Consider the following 27,554-nt stretch of genomic DNA (forward strand, 5'->3'; position numbering starts at 1 on the left):
TCTTCTGCAGAAACTGCTGCAGTTCTTGCTGCTGCGCTGCAGTTCTTGCTGCTGCAGCGTTTGCTGCAGCAGCTGCGCCCGCTGCAGATGCTGCGGCTGGCAGGGCTCTTGGTGTCGTTTCACTGCCAATCTGAGGGCCTCCAGAAGCCACGCATACAAGTGAGGCTCCGCAGCAGCGGCGGTGACCTTCACTGCTGCTGCTCCTTCTGCTGCTGCTCCTGTGTTGCTGCTGCTGCTGCTGCTGCTGCTGCTCTCTGCTGATTGTTTAGTTGAGGCGGCTGCAGATACCGCCGCTTCTGTCTCGGGATGCTTGCCTTCTAAGAAACTGCAGTGTCACTTCCTCGGGAGTTTCTGTGCTGCTGCCTTCGCCGCTGCTGCTGCTGTTGCTGCTGCTGGAGGCTCGGGAAGCACGCAGTGGTCAAAGGCAGGTATTTGTGTGTCTGGAAAACATATTTAAAAGCAGAGTTGAGATTAATACGAAGGAGAAAAGATATAATTGGAAGTTAAGGGTCACTTGCTGAGAGAAGGCCCTGGAAAGCCCCGTTGCGCAGCAGCAGCAGCAGCAGCAGCAACAACAGCAGCAGTAGTTGTACACTGAGGCTTTGTTTTGCGGCATTTACACCTCAGCCTTAGTTGGTTTCTGGGGATTTTGTTGGCTCAAGTGGTTTTCTTCCTTCCGCGGTGGGTCTTGTGGGGGGCCCGTAAACCCTAAACCCTAAACCCTAAGCCCTATGTCCTCGGCCCGCGAAGAACTCCTAGATCTTTGCCTCACCACTTTCTACTTTTAATTAAAGACATATTCAAATTATATTACGGCGTTTGAGGCAGCAGCAGCAGCGGCAGCTGCTTGTTTTTCAGCGCTCTTGCTCAGCCCCCACACGCATGCGCCAAACCCTAAACCCCAAACCCTAAACCCTCGCACCTAGTCCACCGTGACTAACACATCTGTTGGCTGCGGAGGCCACGAGCGCTGTGGGCGTCAGTGTGGGCTGCTGGGGGCCTTGGACCGGGAGCAGGGCCAGAAGGAGGGTTTAGGGCTTAGGGTTTAGGGTTTAGGGTTTAGGGCTTTCCTGTTGAGAGCTTCCCTTGGGTTCAGGTTTATCCTGGGTCTCGGAGCTAGCGGCTTTGTGCATGTGTGGCTTCTGCGTGGCCTGCACAGGGCGATTCTGCTACCTAGGGTTTACCTAGGGTTTAGGGTTTAGGGTTTGCTGCGATGCCTGCCTCGGCCAACGACATATTCCCCTACGCCTCTGGCGGGGCCCCCTGCTGGGGGCCCCCCGAGAAGCCAAACAGCAAATCTGAGGATGACCATTTGCAGGAGGGTTTATCCCTTTTGGAGGTTTTGCCTTTCGACCTCAACCTGAAGTCTCCTCTCTTTTCTCAGCAGCTCTTTAGGTGCTGCGATTTCACATTCAACAGCGTGAGTCTAGGGTTTAGGGTTTAGGGTTTAGGGTTTACACTATAGAAGATAGCGGCTGGCTGGGGTCGGCGCTAGGGTTTGTGTTTCGGCTGACAAACAGCTATGGTGAATTGAAAGCAGCCATTTGGGGGCAACGCGACGCGCCGACTAGGGTTTAGGGTTCCGCGTTTAGGGTTTAGGGTTTAGGGTTTAGGGTTCACGGTTTGGAATTGGGTGCGCCTGCAGAAGCAAAGAGACCCAAGGGGAGCGGCTCCAGTGGATGATGAGAAGGAATTCCACATGGTTGACAGCAAGCCAATGATGCGGCACAAGACCACAGGAGGTAGGGTTTAAGCTTGAGGGTTAAGGGTTTAGGGCTTAGGGTTTTCCTGCTAGGGTTTAGGGGGTAGGATTAGGGTTTGGATTTCTTGTTAAGGTTTAGGGTTTAGGGTTTTGGATTGAGGGCTCATGGGCGAGTAACTCTATATAGTTGTCTGTCTGTGCTTTATAGCTCTTTGGACCTTGTTTTCGTTCTAAGTTCAAATGACTTTGTTTCAAATTCAAAACTTGAATGGCCAGTAAGTTTCGCCCAAATGCCCACAAGTCGCCTCTTTGCGTACTTGTCTACAGAGGGCTGGCTCAGCCGTCGCAGAGCCCCGGTGAAGCAGACAACTGCAGCATTTAACGAAAAGACAAAAGATGAAGAGGAGCTGAAGTTGGGCAAAAAGGCAAAGAGCGACCAGAAGAAGCAGCAGCAGCAACAGCAAGTGCGTCTTGTTTCCGTTCATTTCAAAACGACTGCTCGAGTTGTTTCACTTGCATTGGTAGTTCGTTTCTGGAAAAATTCAGAAAATTAGCTCGAGGAAGTAGACTCAGGGTTTAGGGTTTAGGGTTTGGGGTTTGGGTTGAACAAACCACCACCTGCAGTTCCTTCCTTCACCAACCAGAAAATATCCTTGGAGGAAGCAGAAAGCCCATTGCTAGGCAGCCTCGGCCTCAGTTCAACTTTTTGGTTCAAAACTTGAATTTAATTTCGTCAAATTTAACTTTTTGATATCTTTATCTCAGGCAAGATACGCCCGCATCCACGCGCGCCACCGCGCCTTCTCTGAATGGTCTATTCAGCCCACCAACGACTGGCAGGTTCTGGCGGAGCTGCCGCTGCAGCAGCTGCACAAGCAGCAGATTGAAACTCGTAAGCGCAGCTGCAGTTTTCTTGCTTCTAGTGTTCATATTCGTGGCAATGGGCGTGCCATTACTCTTTTGGTCGGGGCTGGTACAGATCAGTTGGCTCTGTCTTTCCTAGCTTTCCTTTTTCGAAAGGGTTCTAGAGGTTGGGCAGGGTGGGAATGGTTCCGCCAGCAGCAGGAGCAACAGCAGCAGCACGAGCGACAGCAGCAGCAGGTGCAACAGAAATAGCAGCAGCAGTTTTTGCGTGTTTGGAGCTGTGCATATTTTCCCTAACGGCAGGATGCGCAGCCGGATGCCTCTGCGTCGATTTCACTAGTGTCTAGTTTCTTTTGCCCCTCCTACACAGTATTTTGTTCTCTACTCATGAGCGGTTATTAGTCGTTTGTTGATTATTCACTTATTCTCTTGTTTTGTGTCCTACAGCACGTGTAACTGTTGAGGACTTGGAGTGGCGCGGCACCTTGGGTGTCTACTCGCGGCAAGCTGACAAGATTTCCAGCAAACTGCCGGTGCCAATGCAGAACCTCAGCAGCAACTTCTACTACTACTGGGTCACCACACAAGATGATGAAGTCATCAGGGTCAGATTTGCTGCTGCTATTGCTGCTGCTGCTGCTGGGGGTTGGGTCGGTGTAATGTTGGGGTGGAGCTGCGGCTGGTGATGGGTGTTATTGGTGCTGCGTCTGCTGCTGCTGCTTGTGCTGCTATTGAGAATTGCTGGGCTTGCCTTTTGCTGCAATGGTTGGTGGGCTTGAGGCTGCTGCTCCTGCAGCATTTGCGCTTCGTGCCGCTGCTGCTATTACTGCTGCTGCTGCCGTCCTGCGGGCGAGCAATTTTCTGCCGTCGGCCAAATAAGTGCATCCCCCCTCCTCAGTTTCACCTAGTGTAACTGTTTGTAGACTTAGATCGTTTGTGGAGCGTTTTATTCGATTATTTGCGCGTATGAACTGCAGGATTATATGTTAAACGGCAGCAAACAGGTTGATGTTGCAGCAACCGACCAGGTACTGGCTTGCCTCATGGCGGCGCCTCAGTCCAAGTACTCGTGGCATCTTTACCTGACCAAGATTGACGGGAAAATCATTATCGACAAGGCCAATGGATCCATTGTGGATCTGCTCACCGTCAACGAAACGAGCATTGAGCCCCCAATGCAAGATGCAGAGGTGAGACTTGGGTCTAGGGTTTAGAGTTTTGCGCTTTAGAGGGTTTAGAAGGCGCCACAGACTCTTAAACGGTGCAGCAAGGGCCACAGATCTGTATAGGACTATGCTTTAGGGTTAGTAAAAGGTCTTGGGTAGAGCCTGTAGGGTTAGCCTCTGATAGGACTGCCCAAGTTCCTGTGACGCTAGGACTTCGGAACGTGCGCAAGAACTGAAGATAGCATTATTGCGCTGCTTAGGGGGTTAAGACAGAGGGTTTAGGATGTAACATTTGCGTGCAGAACCGCCTAAATCGCCCAGCAGCTCTAGGGTTTGAGGCTGTCCGTATCAACCAGAATTTGAGGCAGCAGCTCTTGGTGCCCGGCGAAATCGCTGCTGAGTATCCGCCTGCCCCATTTGTGGAGAGTGGGGATACTCCTGCGACCATTGCTTACAGGTATGAGTGAAGTGCCTGAACTGGTTGCGGAAACTAATAGGTTCGGTTGCTTCTATTCAGAGGGCTTGTTGTGTTGGAAAACTATTCCATTGTTTCATATATGTGTCTATCGCAGGCATCTCACGCAAGAGATGCTGCTGCTTGTTTTCTCATTTGCTCTTCTTTTTCTCTCTGTCTGGTGCATGCTTTTTCGCATATTTGTTTGCACCGTTACTCTCTGAGCTTCTGCGTTTTGTTGCCTGCTGATCTGAGTGCGGGTCTTCGCCTTTTCTTTGCCGTTTTCCATGTATTTTTCCCCACTTATTAGTTTAAAAATAATTGTAATAATAGCGAAGAAAGGCTACTGTGCAATTAGCTAGTCAGCGGATGTTTCTGCCTCTCATCTCAGATACCGCCTCTTCACTATTCCTCCTCGCGCCGGACCGAACGCCTCTCGCCGCCCCATCAACATCCTTACAAGGTTTGTTATGTTTTATGTGTTGCATGTTCTTTTTTTGTCCATTTATGCCCCTCAAATCGCCCCATCTGGTTCGCGTCAGGTGTCGCTGTTTATTCCGCCTTCCTTTTCAGCTTTTGCCGCCCTGTTGCTGCCTCTCATTAGTTGCGTCTCAGCGTCTTTATCTGCCTTTTCGTTTCTGTCTCCATTGGTGTCTTTCGACGTCAATTTCCTTTGTTGTACTCCCGAAGTTCACCTTTGCCTGTAATACCTGCATCCTGCAATCACATGCATGCTTTCCCTTTGGCTCTGCATGCAGGGCTGAGGTTTACGCCAAGTCTCCAATGGCGCGCGCGGACCTGAAGGAAGCAAGAGAGGGTGACAACTTCATTGTGGATGGGGGAGGGTACATTTATACTTGTGCTCTTAACGAGATAGAGCCAAAAGGTGAGAGCTTGTTTGCCTCATGCTTCTTTTCATATTTTTTTAATGTCGATTCTTTAACTTATTGTTTGTTTGGATGCCTGGTCGCTAGCTGCACAGTTCGGGTTCATCTAGCCCTGCGCCTCACGAAATTACGCGTAAAGGCACCTTAATTTGCTTACTGATTGCTTTCTATCTGCTTATGTGTGCATGTTAATTGTTAGGTGATTTATTGTGTGGTTTTGTATTGCTGTTCAAGTATTTCTTGATGTATTCGTTTGCTGGCTTTCTCCACTGCGTGGGGCGTATTGCAGCAGATTGTCCTGCCTTACCGTTTCTGTTTATTATCCGTATGAGTATTATTTTGAATTAGTACTATTTTGAATATCCATAAAACTGCCTTCTCGAATAGTATGTATTCGCCTGTTCATTTCAAGCTGGCGCTATGGCTGATACAAAACCGAACGAGAACCATGCTGGTTTACTTTTGTAGTCCACTTTTTTGCATGGTGATCGGCCTTTCTGGTTGTTCATTTCGTCATGAATTATCTTTTCCTTGTAGTAAATCTGGCTTTGCTGCCCAATTCCCATCCGCTGCGGTGTATGCTGAGGCGCAGGGCAGAAGAACTGGCGCACTCTCTTAGAGAGCCAGCGGGGTGCTCTTTTGGCCACGGAGGTTCGCAACAACGCTTGCAAATTGAGAAAGTTTGTGACATCAGCAATGATTGCCGGTTGTGATGAGCTTCGACTTGGCTTTGTCGCCAGGAAGACGCCCAACGACAATGGTGAGAATGAATCGGGTTGGTGAATTCCTTTGCCTGCTTAGTCGTTCCGACTACAGACACTTTTCAAAGTTTGGCACTCTTGCGCTGCTGCCGTCGTGCTCCGGTTCTATTCTGCGTTTCTTGCGACTAGTGCTGCTGCTCTTGTCTTGCGTTAGCTTTCTGAAAGCGCTTGCCGCAATTGTATACTATGTCATTGACTTCTGGCTTTGCCTCCCCATTTTTCGTTATACATTCTCGCAGTCATGTTGTTTTTGTTCTTTTCGCTTAACAGAGCAGCACTTAATTCTGACGGTGCACAATTATCAGACAAGAGACCTGGGAAGGCAAATTGGTCTCAGGCCGGAAAACGCCTGGGGTATTGTGAGGGCTGTACTCGATCTGCTCGAAGACAAGCCTGACGGCAGGTGAGAAGTTGAAAACAAGTAAAAAGCAGCTGCCGCAATGTTTGCTTGCTGTGCATGCGCTCAATGCGGCATGCATGCAAGGCTGGGGGTGACTGCGCAGATACGTGCTGCTAAAGGACCCAACGAAGCCGATGATGCGCCTGTACTCGCGCCCAGAGGATGAAGAGGAGAGAGAAGAAGCAAACGAAGCCAACAGGGAACAGGCAGAGGAGGAACAGTAGAGCGGAAGACAGACAAAACAGGAAGATTGTTCAACGTTTCAGGAGCCCACCGAAGTCTGGCCAAAGAAGGAGACCCGGCAAATGCATGCACGGACATCGCGCGCAAATGACGCTGCATGCGCTTCCTTTGAATTCCCCAGTGCATGCAAGCGCGCATGCGCGTGCAGGCCCGCAGCTTGCATGGATGCAGATAAGCATCATGCGGTTTACTCGGGACTGGCAGTTCACGGCTGCAGTGTTGGGGAGAGACAGAAAAGAACTAAGGATAATTGTGATGCATGCAGCCCGGTATAGCGACGGGCGAGTTTTGCAGTAGCTGCTGTTGCTAGGGCTGTTGCTGCTGCTAGTGCTACTGGGGGGCCAACGCTGCTGCCGCAGCTGCCTCACTAGATATTGCTGCAGCAGTGCTGCGTGTGTAGCCAATGATACGCGAACGCAGTTGGAAATTAATTAAAATCAAAGACAAAAGTGCGGCGAGGCTCAGTGGCTGGATCCTCTCCATGCCCCCCGACACCCCACAAGTCCGGCTGCAGCTGCTGCTGCTGCTGCAATTCGAGCTGCTGCACTTACCAGCGAAACTCTGGTAACGGCCAAAGAAACAACAGCTGCTGCCGCTGCATCTCTGGCTGCAGCGTCTGCGGCCTCAGCTGCTGCCATTTTGCGGAGTACAAGAACAGCAACAGCAGCAGTAGCAATCGCTCCTGCTGTCGCTGTTGCTGCAGTTGCCAATTGTGCAGCAGCTGCCTGTAGTTGACTGCTATGGGACGTAGTGGAAGACCCTCCTGAATGCAGTAGGCAGACAAGGAAAGTAAATCCTCACTGATCTCGGCGTTATTGCCAGTGTGTGGCTTGCACCAGCAGCAGCAGCAGCAGCAAGAGCAGCAACGGCAGCAGCAGCACCAACAAAGACTAAGCTTACGGATTTTCCTCGTCCCTTCGCAAAAACTCCCTCTCCACAAGAGAACCTAAAGCTTGCTGCAGCTGCTCCTCTGCTGCTGGTGTCCTTGTTGGTCCCAGAACTGCAGCAGCCAGCGCTGCATCGTCGGCTGAGCCCTCACGCTGCAGCAGCAGCAGTACACGCAGGCGCTCTTGCTGTTGAAATGCAAGAGCAAATGGCATGAAAGTAGACACGCAGAGGCACAAGTAAAGGCAGCAGCAGCAGCGCAGCAGCAGCGGCACGATTGCTGGCTCTCCACCATGTTTTCTTCCAGAGTTGCGCATTAAGCCCTACAGGAAGCAGCGCTAGATCGCAATCCCACTGCAGCCTTCATTGCTGAGGCTTTTCTACACTAATTGTGCAGCTTTTGGGGTTTAGTTGTTGTTCCGTTTCTGCGAAGTACCTTGAGAATTCGCACAAGAGCTGCCTCCAGCAGGATTTTCTTATCTGCTGCTGACGTGGGCGCCTCTTCCTTCTTGCTCTGCACCATCGTTTCTTTCTTTTGCTGCTTTGCTTCAGCAATGGCAGCCAAAGATAACGCGGGACAGCAGCGGATGTACTGCCACTTGCTGCTACTGCTGCTGCTGCTGTCGCTGCTGCTGCAGAAGGTCTCGTTCACCCGCAGCAACCAACCACCAGCAAGTTTGGCCTCCAGATCATCAGCAAATGCCTTGCGGTCCCTGCCATCTTCTTCATGCTGCTGCTGCTGCTGCTGCCCTCTCCGCTGCTCCTGCTGCTCTGCTTGCTCCTGCAAATGCCCTGGAGGACACAGCATCAGCAGTGGGAGAGGCCGCAGCAGCGATGCTGCTGCTTCAGTAATCTCTGCAGGTCGAAATTTCGTCTCCGCCTCTATTTCTTCCAGAGAAATGCCCCTTGCTGCTCTCGCGCTGCAGCACAAGCAGTGGCTCAAAGAACTTCCAGTGCAGCAGCAAAGCAACAACGAGCAGCAGAAACAACAAACCAGCAGCAGCAGTGGTAGAAACACTTACTCATCATTGAATAGCAGCAGGATCGTAGCAGCATACGGGTCAGTCTCTAGCAGCGTCACAAGAGGCCCTGAGCTAGTGGCTGTGGCGCTTTTGCTACAAGCATTGCTGCTGCCGGGGTTCTTGCTGCTGCTGTTCCTGCTGCAGCTGTTGCTGCTACTGCAGCTACGAGCTGCCTGCGAGGGTGGAGGTTGGAGCCGCTGGCTTTGCCTTCTGACGCAGTTGCTGCTGTTTTCCTCGCTGACCGCGACAGCCGCCGCAGCAGCTGCTGCTGTTGCTGCTGCTGCTGGGGTGTACAGCGATGTTGCGAATGTCACTCTGCTGCAGTGCATCTGCCACGCCAAAACCCTGCTGGAGTACTTGCCAGTGTAGAAAGCAGTGAAAGACACTATTGGCTGAGACAGCTGCGGGGGCAGCAGCAGCTGCGTGCTGTTTCTCAAGTCTCTTTGCCTCTCCTCCACAGCCCAGCAGTTCCAGCGCAGAATGAGGGCGCTGAACTGCTGCTGCGGATACGGGAGCCGCAGCAACTCGGGTGTCTCGTCGGCATCATCTAGCTGCTGCAGCAGCAGCTCTTGCTGCAGTCGCTGCTGCTGCGCCTGCTGTTCCCTCTGGGAGTTGTGTTCCTGCTGCTCCTGCTGGTGCTGCTTAGCCAGCTGCTGCTGCTCCTTCTGGTGCTGCTGCCGCTGTCGCTGCAGCTGCAGTTGTTGCAGCCGCTGTGAGCTGCGGCCTCGCTGCTGCTGCTGCTGCTGCTCTCGGCTGATCTGCACAGTTTCTCGGAGGTGCCGCATGCACATTTGGTGCGTCTGCTGCCGCTGCCGCTCATCGAGCTGCTGCTGCTCCTGCTTCCGCTGCTGGTGCTCCTGCTGCCGCTGCTGCTGCTGGAACTCCCTCGACAGCAGCGCACTTGCTTCTATGTCTCGCGGCATTGCAGCAATGCGCACTGTTGCTTGCAGGTCCGCCCCTGCGTGCCTCTGCAGAATGGACAGAAAAAAGAAGAAAAATATAATAAATGGAATAAGCTTTGAATGGGAATGATTCAAGAAAAACCCAGTAAGAATGAGGCAAGAAAAACCCAGTAAGGAACTTCAAAAAAGCCGAAAGGGAAGCAAATGGGCTCAACAGCAGCTGAACAGGGGACGCTGCAGCAGCTTCGCCGCAGCACCAGCAGCAGCACAGCAGCACTAAGAGAGTTCTAGCAGCTGCTGCAGCTGCACACACCTCGAGAAGATCTGCAATCAGCTTCTCTTGCTCTATTCCCCTGCAGCCGCGCAGCAGCAGTCGATCTCCCAGGTGCCTCTGCAGCAGAAACCCAATGCACGAAAAAATCTGCAGCATTAATGGCAGCAGCAGCAGCAGCTCTCCTGGATTGACGGCGCAGCAGCAACAACCGAGCAAAGAGGTGCGAGCTGCTGCCGCTGCAGCTGCTTCTCGCGTTGCTGTTGGTGCTGCTGCTGCCGCTGTAATCGAGGAGAGCAGCAGCACAAAAGATAATAGCCAAAAAGCAGCAGCAGCCGCCACTGCAGCAAAGTTACCCTGTAAGCCTCAAGGAAGCCAGCTCTGTCCGGCATGTTCTGCAGCAACGCGACAAGATGGGCCTGCAGCAGCACAGCAGCAGCCACAGCAGCAGCAATGCAAGGCGGGCCAACTGCTGCTCTGCATTAAGCCCCGTATAGCTGCAGCAGCTCGTGCGTAACTTCACTCCAAGCAATGATGAGAGTGGCAGCTGCCGCTGCTGCAGCAGCTGCTGCTGATCCTGCACAGCAGCACGAGCTGCGGAGCTCCTTCCAGCAAGCGAACTGTTAGAGCAGAAGCACAGAGTCTGGCAGCAACAGCAGCAGCAGCTGCAGCAGCAGCAGCTGCAGCAGCAGCAGCAGCAGCAGCGCACCGCAACTTTCTTGGTTTGTGAATATCTCTGCAGCCGTGGAAGGAACCGATCCCAGTAGAGGCAGAGTGAAGCTGCTAAGGAAGAAACGTGAGAGAGAGCGTCCCTTATGGCCTGAAGAACAGCAGCAAACCCTAAACCCTTCTGGGCTGAAAAACAGCAGCAAACCCTAAACCCTAACTGCACTGCAAAGCACCTAAACCCTAGCCCTGCGCCCAGCGGCTCAAGCTGCAGCAAAAGATAACAAGAGGCAGCAGAGGGGCTCGACCCAAACCCTCCACTCGGCAAAAAAAAGAAAAAGCAAAAAAGGCAAAAAGAAACAAAGACAGGAGATGCAACTAGCAGCTAAAGAGTATAAACAAAAGCGGAAATCCAAAAGATCGGAAGCAGAGAGAAAAGCGCAGAGCCACAGGTGCAGCAGCTGCTAGATCTTTTGCTGCTTCTAATTCCCTAGTCATAACTGCAGCAGGAGCTTTAAAGAGAGAAGCAGCAGAAAAGACGAAAATTGCGGAAGACAAGAAATAAATGAAAAATAAAACGAACAAAAAGAGGGGCCCGACAGCAGCAGCAGCAGCAGCGCTGCAGGGCGAAGCTGGGGGCCCCAAGAGCCGGAGCTGGAGGGGGAAAATAGGAGAAAAGGACTCAAATAGCAGCAGCAGCAGCAGCAGCAGAAATAGAAAAAAAATTAAAAAAAGAAAAAGAATTAAAAGTCATCTCACCGTTCCTATTACCTCCACCATTCTCGCGTCTCCCTTAAAAACAAAATCTATGAGCCTCCCGACTTCTCCCTGGAAGTCCAGCAGGCGCCGGCAGGCCACGCCCTGGGGCCCCTCCAGCCAGTCCTCTTCCCGCTGCTGCTGCTGCTGCTGCTGCTCCAGCTGCATCTGCTGCTGCTGCTGCTTCTTTACAGAAGAAACGCGCGCAGTGCCCCGTCCTCTGCCTTTCCCCGCGGGAAGGTCCTGCTGCAGCAGCGCAGCTTTGCTGCCGCTGCTGGTGCTGCTGCTGCTGATGCTGCGAGTGACACGGCGGCTTGGTGGGTCTGCTGCAGCCTTTGTCTGTGCCCCTGCAGCAGCAGCAGCAGCAGCAGCAGCGACGTCGCTGCTGGCTGCTCCACGTGTTTGCGGCTTCTCTGTAGGCGAGGCAGCTCGTGCTCCTGGCGCTGCTGCTGCAGCAGCAGCTGCTGCTGTTGCGGCCTGCACGGCTGCAGTCCGCAGCGGCTCGGTGATCTGCAGCACGCGGGCTGAGATGGCTTCTCTAACGAGAGCAGCAACCAGATCTCTGGGCTTTTGCTGCCGCTGCTGCGTTGGCCTGTAGAGCCGCAGCAGCCTCCACACAGAGTGCAGCAGCAGCCGACGATGCTTCAGGAGCAAGCACAAGTCTATCACCCCACCGCTGCTGCTGCTGCTGCTGCTGCTGCTGCTGGCGTTGCACTCGCTGCCGCTAGGTCTGAAACTCAAGTTGCTGCCGCTTGTGGAGCTGCTGCTGCAGGCGTTGCTGCTGCCGCCGCCACTGCTGCTGCTGCACTCCCAGATGCCGTGTCCTCCCACATCCCACCCCGTTTCCTCGACAGGTTCGCTCTGCTGCTGCTGCTGCTGCTGCTGCTGGCTCTGCTCCTGCTGGTAGGGCGCAGCATGCAGGTCGTTTACGAAGGCGTGCTGCTGCAGCAGATCCGTGAGACCCCCAGGTCCACACAAGACAAAATGCAAACAATCCATTACTGCTATCTTCGTGGCCTTCTGCAGCAGGTTCTGCTGCAGCCGCGGCCACAACGCAGCAAGCTTGAACACTTGCTGCTCCCCGAACAGCAGCATGTGCACGCGCTCTGTGTAGCTGCTGCAGCTCAGCCCCCCTTCTGTTTGCTGCTGCTGCAGGCGACGCAGCAAACGCGCCTCACATGCGCGCAGCTTCAGCTGCCGAGGCTGCTGCTGCTGCGGAGAGCTCGAGTGGCCTTCGCAGCAAGTGCCACTGCCGCAGCTGCAGTATACTGTCACGGTGACGGTCTCATCCTCTTCTTTTGTTGCTGCTGCTGAAGGCAGTGCTGCTGCTCGCGCTGCAGCTGCAGCAGCTGCTGCTGACGAATCGCAACACGCCCGCAACCAGCACGTGCCAAGTGTACGCGTCCGCTGATGCAGTCGCTGCTGCTGTGCTGTTGCTGCTGCTGCTGCTGCAGCGCAGTCCGCTGCAGCAGCAAAGTCAATTCGCTGCTGCGGATGGTGCTGCTGCAGCAGCTGCTGCTGCGCCTCTGGCGGAGCAGCGGCAAGGTCCTGTAGCAGCCACTCCCTGGACTTGCTGCAGTAATAGCTCTCCGATTCCGTCAGCATGAAACTGCAGAGACACCCAAGAAGCAGCAGCAGCAGCAGCAGCAGTCATAACAAAAGCAAACGTAGCCCCACACTTTTCCACAAGGCAGCGAAGCAGCAGACATGGCAAGACGAACAGCAGCAAGACAAATTAGCTGCATATCCCGTGAGACAACTGCAGCACAGAGGAAAGCAGCAGCGATAGCAGCACTCACTGCTGCAAGTCGTCAAAAAAACGGCCAGTTGGCTGGTGGTGCTGCTGCTGCTGCTGTTGCTGCAGCTGCATGTGGCGTTGATGCAGCAGGTGCTGCTGCAGCTGCTGCTGCAGCTGCTGCCTTTCCACCCTTTGCTGATGATCCCTTGTGACTGTTCCCTGCTGCAGTTCCTGCAGCTGCTGCTGACTCAGCTGCTGGTGCTGCTGAGCAGCCGCAGCTTGCTGCCACTGAGCAGTCACAGTTGGTTGGCGCTGAGCCATAGCAATGTGCTGCTGCCGGGCAGCAACAGTTTGCTGTTGTCGTGCAGCAGCAGCGTGCTGCTGCTGCGCAGCGGCAGTCTGCTGCTGCCGCCGGGCAGCAGCAGACACGGAAGAAGAATCTCCACTTTGAGGCGAGGGAAGAAGACGCCATTGTACGACACGCATCGCCCTGCTGCGCCCGTTGTTGCTGCTGCCGCTGCTACTGCTGCTGCTGCTGCTGCTGCTGCTGCTAATCTTGTCGCTTAGGGCCCTGGAGTTCTCAGGTGGCCGCTGCGCGACTTGACCGTACACTGCACATTCCGCCGCTGCTCCTGCTGCTGCTGCTGCTGCTGCTGCTGCTGCTTCTGCTGGGAAGGACTCAAGAGCAGCAATATGGGGTTCCCCCAAGCAGCACAGCATCAGCATTAGTTTTCTAAAGGAAGCAGGATCGATGCCATGGTGCTGCGGCTGCAGCAGCAGCTGCTGCTGCTGCTGCTGTGACTGCTGCAGCTGCTGCCTGTAGCCAGCAACTGTTGCAGTAAGAGCCTCTACAGTCCTTTTGTGTATTTGCGCATACACCTGAAAAACAGCACACGTAGTCCGCCCCAGCAGCACCAAATAGAAGCACAGCAGCAGCAGCAGCAGCAGCAAAAGGTGCAGCAGCAACAGCAGCAAAAGAGGGAGCAGCAACAGCAGCAAAAGAGCACGCCCCGCCCCACGGAAGCAGCAGCAGCAGCCACACGGGGAGCAGCAGCAGCTGCAGCACGAGCCTCCTTACGCAGGTTTGGAAAACAGCCAAGGCACACAGCAGCAAGTTTGGAGTGTCTCCTATTTCCTTTCTTCTTCCTGTGAAGAATCTGTCTAAATAGCAAAAGCCCCTCATAAGCCAATAAACGAGGTGTCCATACACCTCCCAGCAGCGCAGCAGCCGCTGCAGCAGCGAAGTGCCGCAGGCGCTGCAGCTGCACAGCAAGCCGTCTTCGCGGTGCTGCTGCAGCGGCTGCTGCAGCACGCGGCGAGCGTGCAGCTGCACGGGAAACGCCTGCTGCTGCTGCAGCTGCTGCTGCAGCAGCTGCTGCTGCTGCTGCTGCTGCCTGCCCGTGCAGCGCAAACAGCCGTGGGGCCTGCGGGTCTCCATAGCAGCTGTTTCGCGATCCGCTGCAGCAGCAGCGCCGCCAGCTGGGCAGCTGCTGCGGCAGCACTTGCTGCTGTCCCTCTCAGCTACTCGACAATCTGCGCAGCAGCATTTCTCGGGCAAAGGGACACCAGGTGCGCTGCTGCTGACGCTGGCGCCACTTGGTGCGTTCTTGCTGCCGCCACTGCGTGCTGCTGCTGCTGCTGCTGCTGCTGCTGCTGCTGCACAATGACTCGCAGCTGCTTCGCAGCCCACTCCGCAAGAGATATGCGGAAGAGACAATAAACTTGAAAGGCTGTCTCCTCTGCCTCCGTCAATTGCTGCACTAAAGAATAAGTAGCAGCAAAATGGTCTCGCGAGGGCAGCAGCAGCGGGTCCAGTGTCTCTGCGTACTGCAGCACGGGCCGCACCCACAGCTGCTGCAGCAAGCTTATAGCTTCCACGGCGGCCACGCTGCGCGGCAACGCCGCAGCAGCACTTGCTGCTGCTGCTGCTGCTGCTGCTGTTGCTGATATGCCAGAGGACGAGCAGCCAGAGGCAGAGCTGCTGCTGCTGCTGCTGCTGCTGCTGCCGACATTATCGCTATTCTGAACTTGGCCAACGGCTTCCATATTGCTGCTCCCGCCGTTGCTGCTGCTGCTGCTGCTGCTGGAGCAGCAGCTGCAGCTGCTGCAGGAGCAGGCAGTGCTGCCAGAACTCCTACACGGCACAGCTCGTTGCTTTTTAGTACAGGACTGCAAAGCAGCAGCTGCTGCAGCCGCAGCAGCGCGCCTTGTCCTGCTACTGCTGCTGCTGCTGCTGCTGCTGCCACTTGAATCTCGTGAGGATTCTGTCCCAGGCTGCTCTGCAGCAGCAGCAGGGGCTGCTGCTGCTGTTGCTGACTCTGACTCTGGCGGGGCCAATCGCACCACGCTTGCTGCTGCCTGTGCCTCTACTCTGTCGCCCTCAGAAGCAGCAGGAGCAGCAGCAGGAGCAGCAGCAGGAGCAGCAGCAGCTGCAGCCGCAGCTGCAGCCGCAGCTGCAGCCGCAGCATCACCACATGCAGCAGCAGCAGCAGCAGGCTCGTCCCCTTGCTGCTGCTCCGCCGCCTGCTGCCTCCTGTGCCTCTTACTATGGTTTGGATGACCTGCAGCAGCACCAAGACGCTTTCGTGCTGCAGCAGCAGCAGCAGCAGGACGGCCAGACTCCGTCCTGACTGTTGGGGTCGCCTCACTCCCTTCTGCTGCTGCTGCTGCTGCTGCTGCTGCTCCTGCTGCAACTGCAGCTGCTGCAGCTGCGTCGTTTGGTGTGGACAAACAATGCGAGTTAGCTGCTCTCAGTGCCCGCCTGCTGCTGCTGCTGCTGCCCTGCGTGGAGGCAGCAGCAGCAGCAGCAGCAGCAGACGGGGCAGCAGGAAAACCAAGAGAAGCAGCTCTTGCTGCAGTCTCTGGCGCTGCGACTGGCAGCCGCTGCGGGACTGTGCTGCCCCCAACTGCTGCAACAACGCCAACAGCTGCTGCTGCTACGGGAGCTGCTGCTGTCTCTGCTGCATTTGCTGCTTCTGCTACAGTTTCTGCAACACCAGTTGTTTGCTGCTGCTGCTTGGCTGCTTCTAGTCCCGAAAGAGGAGAAGCAGCAAGATCCTCTGCGCCCGAGAGGAGGGCGCAGTAGACCACTTCCGTGGTGTCGAAGCCATTCTGCTGCTGCTGCTGCTGCAGCTGCTGCTGCTGCAGCTGCTGCTGCTGCAGCTGCTGCTGCTGTCGGGTTCGCGCAGCCCTGCTGAAGTGCTGGTGCGTAGGAGAGTCTGCTGCTGCTGCTGCTGCTGCTGAATCCACAGAACGGTGCGAGGAGACCTTCGCTGCGAGCTGCTCAGCCGGTGCTGCAGCTGCAGCTGCTGCTGCTGTTACTGCTGCTACAGTGCTGCTGCTGCTGCTGCGGAGAGGACGACGGCGCCTTGGGGTGGTCCTAAGGCCAGCCCTCGGAGACATGTCTGCTGCTGCCACAGACACAGAAGCAACAGCAGCAGCAACAGATGCTACTGCTCCTGTGATGCGCCTCTTGCTGGATGAAGCTCTTGGTGGTGGCCCTAGTGCTGCTGCTGCTGCTGCTGCTGCTGCTGCAGCTGCAGATTCTTGTCTCGTTTCAGCTACTGAGCAACCACCGGCCACAGCAGCACGGTCCATATCGCTGCTGCGGGTCCTGCTGCTGCTGCTGCCTCTTTCGCCGCCTTTGCTGCGCCCAGTTCCGTGCTGCAGTTGGCAAGTGCTGCCCAGAATCGCTGCAGCAGGTGCCGCTGCAGCTGCTGCTGCTGCTGCTGCTATTCTGGATTCAGCGGGAAGAGGGAGCCTTCCTGCCGCTGCAGACGCTGCTGCTTCATGTAGGTAGGCGGGTTCTACTGCTGCTGCTGCTGCTGCTGCTACTACTAGATTTCGTAGGCCAGTTGGTGTGGCCGGTGCAGCACCAGACGGAGGCTACTGCTTCCAAATAAGCAGCATGCGCTGCCGCTGCTGCTGCTGCTGCTGCTCGAAGAAGCAGTTAACTACAAAAAAAAATATGCCGCCGTGCTCGGGGAAACGCCGCTATTGCTGCTTCCCCTCCCACGGCTTCTACTGGTCTTGCTACGGACCGCTCCTGCTGCTGCTCCTGCTGCTCCCGCTGCTGCTGCACCCGCCGCTGCTCCTTCTGCTCTTGTTTAGGGAACATTACTTTACAGGCAGAATGCCCAAGAGCGTTGCAGGAATGCAGCTGCTGCTGCAGCAACAGCCTGGCAGGAAACGCTGCAATTCTCGTAGTATTTAAACACACTTCTGCCGCTGCATGTGTTGCCGTTGCTACTGCTGCTAGCAGCAGAGACTGAAGATTTCTGCTGCTCTAGGAAAACCTTAAAACGAGAAACGCAGCAATATCATGTGCAGTATTTACTACCGCAATGCCGCAGCTGCTGCTGCAGGCGGGCTGGCTGGCTGCTGCTGCTGCAGCTGCAGAATTGATATGTACTCACACAAGACTGCAGTTTTCTTACCCTTCGTCAACGTTTCTAGATATTTAAAAGATACAACCCGACCCAGAGACTCTCCTAAATCCCTGTACCCTCTGTCATTTGCCAACGAACCCCCCTTGGGGCTGTGTACCACCGCGTCACCGGCAGGTCTGGGCAATGAGGGTTTAGGGTCTCGGGCTTGGAGCTCTACACTGAAGCTCCCCTTCTGCGCAGAGTCATTTTGGCCGCTGAGGCTCTGAGTTTAAAGCCTGAGGGTTTGGCTCGTCGCAGCAGCGCAGGCGAGCGGCAGTGCACGCCCAAGGCGTTGAGCCCACAGCTTAACGCCGCTGCATTGAACCCTCTCGCGGCTCCCCAAGCAGCCCAAAAGAATGCTAACGCAGCCATCTACAGGCCCTGTTCTAGTGTCCCCTGCTGCGAGTTGCATGCGAACGGGGGAGACACGCAGACAGCCTGCAGCAGCAGCAGAAAGAACTCGCGCAGGCAGCACCTATACCGCCTGCCGAGTCTTGCTGCGGGTCACTGCTGTGCCACTACGCTCTACGTGCTGCCTCTACGGGCTTTCGGGCTTCCCTGCATGCACTGTGGCCAAAACTTAGAAAGGTTTGAACGACTTCTTCAAGAAATGGCCAGCCACCGACTGCCAAAAGGGTGTGCGGTGGAAGGAAAGCAGAGGCAGGGGTGAAAACTCCAAAGAGGTAGCGTAACAAAGGGATGTGGGGGATCAGCTGCGCCCCCACCATCCAGTCTGGGTATTCTGTCAGAAGCGAAGGTCACCATTTATGTAATGGAAGCGGCGTCGCCTGACTCCTACGTGATCCCGTCAAGCTCCTTAAGTACTTTCAAACCCAGAAGGGCCAAAGAAGCCCAAATAGCTATTTTAAAAAGCGAAAGATTCAACTCTGTTTCCAGTCTGGTCTCCCCGAGGCCTTCGGTTTCCATGGGTATGCAGGTGTTCCCTCAAGATGCACTGGTGACACAGCGAGCCCCAACCGCTGGCCTTCGAGCCAGACGCTTTAGGCTACATCGGCGGCAAGAGCAAGGTCCTTCTAGCTATACACTTTCTCATAGTGCTTCATCTGCAGTGTAACAAATCGTACAACTCCACGGGGTTGCGCTGGCGCAACATTGCAGTGCTACGCACTAGAATTTAAGCTACTCTGGAGCACTGTTAGGGATTTCTCAAGCAGCATTACACAATCCTTAAGCACTAATCTTGGTTTGCTTGAACTGCAGAAGTCGTGACGGGTAGTGCCCTGCCCAGCAGGAAATGCTTCCTGCGTTCTACGAGAGGTGCATGCTTGGTTGCATGCGGTATGGACCCTTGAACGAAATTCTCAGAATTGGTGGAGTTATAAATTAGAAAACTATCGGATACATATTAATGTAATGCTGAGGAGTCTCAAATGTTCTAAACAATCGGTTAACTTTACTTGGTTGAAGCGTGCCACTTTTAGTGCAAACGAAAATGTGATTTTTTAAATATACATACAATTTTTCAAATAGAAAAAGCCTTAAATATGCAGAGCCGTATTTCCTAACAGCGAAACTATGAGCACCCCGCAGTCTGAATTCTTCAACACGAATTCCACACAAGAAAAATCCCCAATGAGGTTCCCTTACATACATGATGAGAAACTCTAGAAAACTGGAGCGAGTACGTTGAGAAAACCAGCCGCGGACAGCGAGGAGGCTTCGTGCCTTATTTTTTTTGTAATCAACATTTCAAAATCAATAACAGTTCAACTAATCGATGGGTAGTTGATTATTGCATGGTCTTTGCTAAAGAGATATCGGGAAACTTTTATCTGTTCGTGGAGAAATTTTCATATGTCCCACCAGAAACAATCAATAACAAACTTGTTACCAGTTAGTTGAATTCTTATTAATTAAAAAATGTTCATTTTATAATTTAATAGAACGCAATGTATCTTTTGATCTAACGAACATTTTCATGTGGTCTGGCCAGCGCTGGCGCATGCATCACATCCAGTTCTGAGCCCCTGCATTTGCTCAAACGGCTCTACTATCGACTCCCCTTATCTTTTTATTCTCTCCTGTACGCGGGCAGGTGGATCGCGGCCTTTCTCTGTCCTAATACCAAGACTAGCCTACTGTAGCTACTGCCTTGATCGCTAGCAGCTGATAGATGTAGAGTGCCCGGAGACCAAGATTGACTTCAAGCAAATTGCCTCCCGATATTTTATGGCGATGACCCTTATTTTCTCTCCGCCTGCCGAGAGACGGACCCTCACCCCGAGATGAGAAGCCTTTGATATTTGCGTGTAGCAGGCGCGAAACACTACCGCCTGTCCATTTAGTGCGTGTCATGCGCTTCGGCGAAAGAAGACGAGAGAGCTTGGCTTGCCTTCTCAGGGCAGAAGATGAGGAACATTTTGTTTGTTTTGGGCCTCGTCGACGCGGGCTGTCGTAGAATGCTGAATATCTGTTACTGCGAGCGTCATTATTGGCATGCGGACGTGTCAAGGCATGTCACAGTCAATCATGAGCTATTTGAAGGAGGTTCCGTTCAGCCTGATGATGTGCGTAGTTTTAGCAAACTAGCTAGAATCGTACATTTATTGATTAACGAACAGGAACTCTATCTCTATGATAAGGCAAATTAAATAATGAAAGCTTTTACGATTTTCCTCAAGATAGGGTTAATATTGGGAATTAATGCCATACCACTGGTTATGTAAACATGTATCTTGCACCAGGAGGGACTTCAACTGGAATTACATGCGTTCAGCCTATATTACGCTGGTTTGAACGAATGCAAGGTCAAATGAGCAACATAAGACGACCTGATGAAGGATCCGTGCTCAATAATTGCACTTCACAAATACGTACTAAGGTCAAACAAGGAAAGTGGGATAACTTAGTCGCAAGAGCGACATTTCCGTCTCTAAGATATTACATTATTGTACATGAGGAAGTGAATAACGTAAGAAACTTGCTCATGTGGACAACTGACAAAAGCAGCGGCTAATGATATACGGGCCATGCACAACAATTCTCTGGCCCCACGACACGTTTACGTGCATGAATACAAGAAGCGTCCAGAGAGAAGGTTGTATAACTGTTCTCCTATAGCTACCCAAACATAGCGAGTGTAGGCAATTCTCCATCAAGGCTAAAAATGCTAATTTTCTGTGTCCTTAGCTTCATGAGCTGCTCTCAGGCTGCTCTCAGGCGTGCTGGGTAGCTCTAATTTCCCAGGCCAAGCCTGCTTCCACGCACTCTGGTGTCATATTCGGACCCTTTCGGGAGCCGTTTTTAAAAATTAAAATTGACACTGATAAGCCAATAATGCATCGTTGTTAGAGCCACGGCTGGCCAGCCTTGCCTGGCAAACGCTTCCACTGCAAACTTGCTAGTTGCGCAACAGGCTGCCTCTGTCTGGCTCTCGAAAGAATTAGGCTTCTCTCTACCAAGAGTCGAGAATACTGCGGAAAAAAAAAGTGAAATTCGCAGCTGGCGGAACCCCTATCGATCGGGGGATGAAGCAGCTGCAATAGCTTGGATTTGTTAACCCACAGCTTCAAGCTTACATAGCCATCCTCAGAACTTCCGCAGGAAGGAGTCTGAAGATTACAACTTATGCTGCCAGTAAATGTGGCCCAGCCCACGAGTTTCTTCGCACTCTGCTGCGAAGCTGGTAAGAAGAATGGGCAATGTACCTAAAAACCGGCTAGTCGCCTCTCTAAACACATTTAGGGTCCCTCGTAAAACGCTAAAAACGGATTTATCCACCCCAAAGCTTTTAGAAAGCCACTTTTATTTCATCTGATTTTAGGGCTGCGTTCATTCTAGACTGTCAAGTGCATCACCGTGGCCCATTCTGAAGTGGAGGGTGCAAGCGGACTGTAGCCCAGGAGTGCCTAAAGAAGACTTTTCTTAGATTTTGTATAATTCCAGGTTGCAATAAAAGAAGAAATAATACAGTTCTTTTTCATTGACTGCGCCGTATGGAACAGCTGTCATTTCAGGAAGCACGTTTTTTCCTTGACTGGAGAGCGGTATTTCCGGAAGATATTATCCTAGTGCCTCTTCCGCTCTGTGAAAATTGTTTATGCTTTTTTAAAATTGATTCCTTAAATCTGTGACCTTCCCGGTCTTAGCAAAAGTGGTAAGTCCTAGACTTCCTTACACACAGGAAGGCACCACAAACAAAAGAAGAGGCGCAGCAATAAACATTAAACAGCGTCCTCGACTTTTACTCGAAAGCTGCTGCCTCTACATAGACAGAGCCTTTTCACAGCAACAGCAAAACAAACTTCGGCATTTGCTGCTGCTGCTGTGAAGAGGGATGCAATTGAAAGCAAATGCTACAAGACTTTGTCTGAAGACGCCATTTTGGGCCTCACGGAATAAATGCCAATCTAGAGGTGGTACTAAGCCTCTTTGTCTCTTCACAATTTCTTTCTTTTTGCAATCTCTAATCGTAATCTAATCGTAAAGTGACAAAGCTAGTCAGTGAAATGCAGCTCCATCTCTTTCCATCTCTATACAGAAATGGGCGGCTCACTCTCCAGTTTACGCCACCAAGACAGACATATAGAGGCAACAGATATGCCTACAGATGCATGCGCTGCAAAGCCCCAAAAAATTCAAATTCAGAAGAAACTGAAAGGCACTTAGAACGACCTGAGCCCCTCTTCGGGGCTCCTCCTGTAGAGGCCAATTCTTTGCAGAAGCTGGAGGGGTAAAGTCTCAAACAAAAACAAGAAATAATTTTCAGGAAACAAGAACAAGAAAGGATTCCCAGGAAATGTGAACAAGAATCGTTTCCGCGGGTTGCCTCCCGTGGAGGGTTTCAGGGGGCCGGTTTCTCGGGGATCCGGGACCCTCCTGGGGAGTTTAGACATTGAAAATACTTTAAAACATTAAATTTATTAAATTTAAAATAAATAAAGTAGAGAAGAAACGGCAAAGGGACTGCAGCCGGCGCTGGGGCTGGCTTGGGGCTCTGCTGCAGCAGCAGCTGCTGCAGCACATCTGGGGTCAGAGGCTTTCTTTTGCTGCTGCTGCTGCTGCAGCTGTTGCTCATCTTCTGCTTTACGCCAGGACTGGGGTGTGCTTAGGGGTGACCCTAAATGCATTTCTTTCTCCTGCCGCGCACAGACACATCTCCCCACAGCCCCCCGACCGAACCCCAAACCCTAAACCCTAAACCCTAAACCCTCAGCAGCACCGCCTGCGCTGCAGCGCCTGCAGCAAATGCAGCTTTTTCTGGCTGCAAGTTTCTGAAGTCTCATTCTCCGCGACTCCTAAACCCTAGACGGGGGGCCTCTCCCGACAGAAGGAACGGTCGGCCCTCGCTGCATGCGCGCAGGGTTTCGGACCTAGGGTTTAGGGTTTAGGGTTTAGGGTTTAGCGTTTTTCCATGTTTTTGGAGCTGAAAACCCCGAGAAAATGGTGAAAGTAACGAAGGAGGATTTGGAGAAGTTGGAGATCAAGGGTACGCCAGTGGCTAGGGAGGGCCCTCGCGAGGGTTTAGGGTTTGGAGTCAAGAGTTCAGGGTTTAGGGTTTAGGACTCGCTCTACATCCCTGAGAGCCATTGAAGCCGCCATGTTTTCCTCCCTGTGGATCGGGAGGCCGCAGTGGTTTCGCGCAGGCCCCCGGTGTCTCGATAGTTGGGGTTTAGGGTTTAGGGTTTAGGGTTTAGGGTTTGGGGTTTTGCTGCAGAGGAGGAGCAGGAAGAGCTTCTGAAGTACATTTCAGATGACAGCGATGAAGACGAAGAAGCTCTTACAAAAAAGCTGGAGGCTTTTGAGCCTCTGCTGCAGATGGATGACCGATTCCCAGACACAGTGATCATGGTTGGAGTCCCGCTGGTAGGGTTTAGGGTTTAGGGTTTAGGGTTTAGGGTTTAGGGTTCGTTGTTGACGCGTTTCTGCGGATGCTGGGGCTTTGCGGAGGCGTGAGTGGCAGTTGGGGCTCGACCCTCGTGCACAGCCAGGCGTCGCGCCCTGCGCCGCGGGCCGAGGGTTTAGGGTTTAGGGTTTAGGGTTTAGGGTTTAGGGTTTGGGGTTTTGCGAAGGTGGGGGCGGACCGTCTGGAGAAGCTGACGGCGGTGTTGCGGAAGAAGATCGCGGACGAGTTGTCGCGGAAAGGAGGCGAAGACGTCGAGGGTTCTTTTCTGATTGAACTTCCGATGAACTCCGACAAAACCCTAACTCGGGGTTGTTGTTTTTTGACATTTCCGAGTGTATATGCAGCACAGCATGCAGCAAGAGCTCTCAATGGATACAAGATCGACAAAAGACATACTTTTCGAGCGGCTCTTTTGGACGAGTTCGACGAGATCGTCGCTCGCGACAAAGACTACAAACCCGCCATTACTCTCCGCGGTTCGCCAAACCCTAAACCCTAAACCCTAAACCCTAAGCCCTAAACCCTAAGCCCTAAACCCTAAGTCCTGCGCACTGGCCCCGCGCAGCGCCTCGCGCCTTGCGCCGCGCGCGCCCGCGGCCAGCTCGCGCGGCGCCGCCCCTGCGGGTTAGGGTTTAGGGTTTAGGGTTTAGGGTTTAGGGTTTAGGGTTTGGTGTCGCTTAGGGTTTACGCGAGAGGACGTGCGTTGGTGGCTGAGCGACCCGCGGTTTCGCGAACAGTTCGTGCTGCGCTTCGACTCCGAAACGGAGGTTTACTGGCTCGACCCTCTCGAGGGAAATCCCTGCAGTCTTTGTTACGACGGCCAAAAAGAAAAGCAAGACGGAAAGGCAGTTTGGACCGAACTCAAGGTCCAGTGGTCACCCCAGGGCTCCTTCCTCGCCACTTTCCACCGCCAGGGTGGGTTTAGGGTTTAGGGTTTAGGGTTTAGGGTTTAGGGTTTGGGGTTTAGGGTTTGGGGTTTAGGGTTTGGGGTTTAGGGTTTAGGGTTTAGGGTTTAGGGTTTGGGGTTTAGGGTTTAGGGTTTAGGGTTTAGGGTTTAAGGGTTTGGGGTTTGCGCGGGCCCGCGGAGTCGCGGGCGCCGGCTCGAGGGTTTGCGGTTTGCGGTTTCGAAGCGGGGGGTTGGGGTTTGGGGTTGGGGGTCGCGCGTTTTCAAACCACAGTTTAGGGTTTAGGGTTTGGGGTCGGGGGTTGGGCCTTTCGAGACCACTGTTTAGGGTTTGGGGTTTAGGGTTTGGGGAGCAGCGCACAGGACCGGCGCCAAGGGCGGCGTTCGACGGGGCAAGCTCCGCTGCTTGGCCTTCGGGAGCACGGGCGAGGGTTTAGGGTTTAGGGTTTAGGGTTTAGGGTTTTGGGCCTCGGCTGCGGCTGGACTCTCAGGTATTGCCCTGTGGGCCGGCAGGAACTTCGAGAAGAAGGCGCGCCTGGAGCACAAGGAAGTCAAGCAGGTTCGTCGAGGGTTTAGGGTTTAGGGTTTGGGGCTTAGGGTCTAGGGTTTGGGGCTTAGGGCTTAGGGTTTAGGGTGAGGTGTCAATGCAGTGCATCTTTCTGTGGCCGGCGAATTTTCCGCTTTTGGTTGGGGTCTCATTAGCGTCCTAGGGGGAGACGTCCATCAGTAGGGTTTAGGGTTTAGGGTTTAGGGTTTAGGGTTTAGGGTTAGGGTTTAGGGTTTGTGCGCAGATCATGTTCTCCCCGAAAGAGACTTACATGCTCTCTTGGGATGGAACCCCAGCATCAATGCGAAACGAAAAGGCGTTTAAGACATGGAACGTGATGACGGGTCGGCGCTTCTAAACCCTAAACCCTAAACCCTAAACCCTAACGCGTAAACCCCGAAGTCCAGGGTGCAGGCCGTGCGCCCCATCGGCGAACCGGCATCGCGTTCGCGCGCTGCGGGGTCGCGGTACAAGAAACAGGGTTTAGGGTTTAGGGCTTAGGGTTTAGGGTTTAGGGTTTAGGGTTTAGGGTTTAGGGTTTACGTGCAGGTGAGATGCTGCGGCAGTTCGCCACGCCCGCAGCCACTCCAAGAGGCACTGAATTTCCTCACTTTTTATTTTCTCATGATGAAAAGTACTTGGCGAAAATTGGAGACAAAGAATTGTGCATTTACGCAATGGACCCCAAGGACAACTTCCCGGACCAGGCCGCCGACGAGGTCCGAGGGTTTAGGGTTTAGGGTTTAGGGTTTAGGGTTTAGGGTTTAGGGTTTGGGGTGGTGGAGAGCCGCGAGGGGCTTCGAGCGCCAGCACCATCATCTCCAGGCCTGCGGCCGGCGGGCCCGGCAGCGCAGGCGCTGGGGCCAAGGGCTAGGGTTTAGGGTTTAGGGTTTAGGGTTTAGGGTTTGCGTTGCAGGACGTAACTCCCGTGAAGTTGCTGCGAGATGAAAAAGGCCACTTCTCAGCCCTCAAGTATCCCGTAGAAAAGTTTGAATGGTCTCCAGGAGACAACATTGTTTCTTTGTGGATAAGGGGTTCTGACGACACTCCAGGTGCGCCCGAAACCCTAAACCCTAAACCCTAAACCCTAATTTTGTCTGTTGGGGTTTGGGTTTCGTCTTTGGCCCTTGTGGAGCTGTGGACTCCATCACCTCCCCCATAGGCTTTTAGCCTTCTCTCTGCGATGCGCCTGAATGCTTTAAACCCAAATTGCCACAATTAGGGTTTAGGGTTTAGGGTTTGGGAGCACAGAGACTGAGGGGTTGAGGGAGACAAACGAGGCATATGTGTCGGGTGCGACGCCTCCCTAACGCCGCCCCTGATGAACTGTCACAACAACCATTTAGGGTTTAGGGTTTAGGGTTTAGGGTTTGGGGGAGGAAAGGGGCTTTTTTGAGGCAGATTGATGGGGAGGGTGTGAGGGTTTCAAGGCCTCCCAACGAGTTGAGTATCCCTTTTTAGAGTGGAAGAAGGGTTTAGTGTTTTGCCGAGGGTTTAGGGTTTGTTTCCAGCACGCAGGATTGTGGCCTAGGGTTTAGGGTTTGAGCGAGGGTTTAGCGTTTGCTCTGTTGGCCACTGCCTAGGGTTTAGACGTGCGTGGGCAGGGCTTGGAGCCCGCGCCCTCTCGGGCGCGCGTTGCTGCGACGGCGCAGGTTTAGGGTTTAGGGTTTAGGGTTTAGGGTTTAGGGTTTAGGGTTTGTCGCAGGGCGGCTGATCCTGGTGGAGGTTCCGAGCCGGCGGGAACTGGCCAGCAAAAACGTCTACAACGTCAAGGGCGCCGCCATGCACTGGCAAGGCAATGGCGACTTTTTGTGTTTGAGAACAATGGTGTTTAAAAAGACTGGAAAAAAAGGAAGAAAGGAATTTAGTCAGTTGGAGATTTTCCGCATGCGCGAAAAGGACATTCCCGTCGACAACCTCCAGCTCAACGACATAGCCGTCCAGCTCCACTGGGAGGAGGGTCCCAGTGCGCCCCAAACCCTAAACCCTAGCCCAAACCCTAAACCCTAGCCCAAACCCTAAACCCTAGCAAGGGGGGCCCGAAACCCTGGCGCCGCGTGCGAGGGGTGGGGCAGAGCCTGATGGGGTCGGGGGCTGCAGGGAGTTTCCGGGAGAGCAGGCGGATGGTTTTTTCGGAGGGTTTAGGGTTTAGGGTTTAGGGTTTAGGGTTTGGCGCTGGGTCTTCAGGCAAGCGGTTCGTGCTCGTCGTTCAAGAAGAAGGGACAACCAACCAGAGCCTGCGCTTCTTCCGCGTCGCCGATGCCGCTGAAGGCAGTAAGGGTTTAGGGTTTAGGGTTTAGGGTTTAGGGTTTAGGGTTTGGAGCTGGGGTTTGGGGCTTGTGCGTAGCCTTCACGCGCAGACACCGACTAGGCTTGACCGAGCCCTCAAGAAGAGTGGCGGTTTTGGGTCGAGGGCTGAGAGCTGCACCGAGGGTTTAGGGTTTAGGGTTTAGGGTTTAGGGTTTAGGGTTTAGGGTTTGGGCGCTTCAGACGTGGAGACGAACAAGAGAGACACGATAATGACTCATTCTTTCGACATTCCCAACTACATGAACTTTTTAAAATGGTCTCCTTTTGGATCTTATTTTGTCTTGGCATCTTTGAGCACTTACGGGACAGTGATGTTTTGCCACTTGAACGACCAGGACAAAGTCGAGGTCCGCGGCCCAAACCCTAAACCCTAAACCCTAAACCCTAAACCCTCGCTGCAGGCGTTGCTGCTGTTGCGTCGGCCGCGGCGCCTCGCACGGGCCGCTGTTCCCGCGGCGCGTCTGCTGCGGCCTGCGGGCGGCGGGCCGCTGCCCGCGCGGCGCCGCAAACCCTAAACCCTAAACCCTAAACCCTAAACCCTAAACCCTTGCGCTGCAGGTGCTGCACCAAGACGAACACTACATGTGCAACGAAGTCCGCTGGTCCCACTGCGGAAGATATTTGGCCACTTGCGTGGTTATGCCCCTCGTAAGTGGGGCGCAGGCCTACAGGTTTGGAGACAACACTGGCTTCAACATCTGGACTTTCCAGGTGAGGGTTTAGGGTTTGCGAGGGTTTAGGGTTTGCGAGGGTTTGGGGTTTGCGAGGGTTTGGGGTTTGCGA

The 27,554-nt window shown here is 53.7% G+C and overlaps 3 protein-coding genes across 3 annotated transcripts; 2 read left to right on the forward strand and 1 right to left on the reverse strand.

Annotated features, from left to right (window-relative positions):
• Positions 1 to 1,213: 1,213 nt before the first annotated feature.
• On the forward strand, positions 1,214 to 6,458 carry ENH_00065210 (eukaryotic translation initiation factor 3 subunit 7, putative; the record flags this gene model as incomplete). Its single annotated transcript, XM_013577278.1, has 12 exons — positions 1,214 to 1,420; positions 1,646 to 1,742; positions 2,030 to 2,166; positions 2,468 to 2,594; positions 3,014 to 3,171; positions 3,544 to 3,756; positions 4,035 to 4,189; positions 4,578 to 4,649; positions 4,945 to 5,072; positions 5,666 to 5,833; positions 6,105 to 6,237; positions 6,338 to 6,458. 12 exons carry the CDS (start codon positions 1,214 to 1,216, stop codon positions 6,456 to 6,458), a joined length of 1,716 nt encoding a protein of 571 aa, XP_013432732.1.
• Positions 6,459 to 7,373: 915 nt separating this feature from the next.
• On the reverse strand, positions 7,374 to 16,834 carry ENH_00065220 (hypothetical protein, conserved; the record flags this gene model as incomplete). Its single annotated transcript, XM_013577279.1, is given in 11 exon segments — positions 7,374 to 7,517; positions 7,799 to 8,282; positions 8,385 to 9,352; positions 9,600 to 9,677; positions 9,914 to 9,976; positions 10,267 to 10,377; positions 10,983 to 12,588; positions 12,779 to 13,596; positions 13,796 to 14,236; positions 14,242 to 16,453; positions 16,758 to 16,834. Coding segments are annotated over 11 exon segments (7,002 nt in total).
• Positions 16,835 to 22,547: 5,713 nt separating this feature from the next.
• On the forward strand, positions 22,548 to 25,545 carry ENH_00065230 (Eukaryotic translation initiation factor 3 subunit 9, putative; the record flags this gene model as incomplete). The annotated part of the gene is made up of 8 exons (XM_013577280.1): positions 22,548 to 22,593; positions 22,822 to 22,970; positions 23,177 to 23,486; positions 23,692 to 23,925; positions 24,406 to 24,473; positions 24,706 to 24,805; positions 25,011 to 25,180; positions 25,378 to 25,545. The coding sequence occupies 8 exons, from the start codon at positions 22,548 to 22,550 to the stop codon at positions 25,543 to 25,545; spliced, it is 1,245 nt and encodes a 414-aa protein (XP_013432734.1).
• Between the last annotated feature and the right edge of the window lie 2,009 nt (positions 25,546 to 27,554).

The sequence above is a fragment of the Eimeria necatrix genome, genomic scaffold, assembly GCF_000499385.1.
Source record: "Eimeria necatrix Houghton genomic scaffold, Enh_scaff59, whole genome shotgun sequence".
NCBI lineage: Eukaryota > Apicomplexa > Conoidasida > Eucoccidiorida > Eimeriidae > Eimeria > Eimeria necatrix.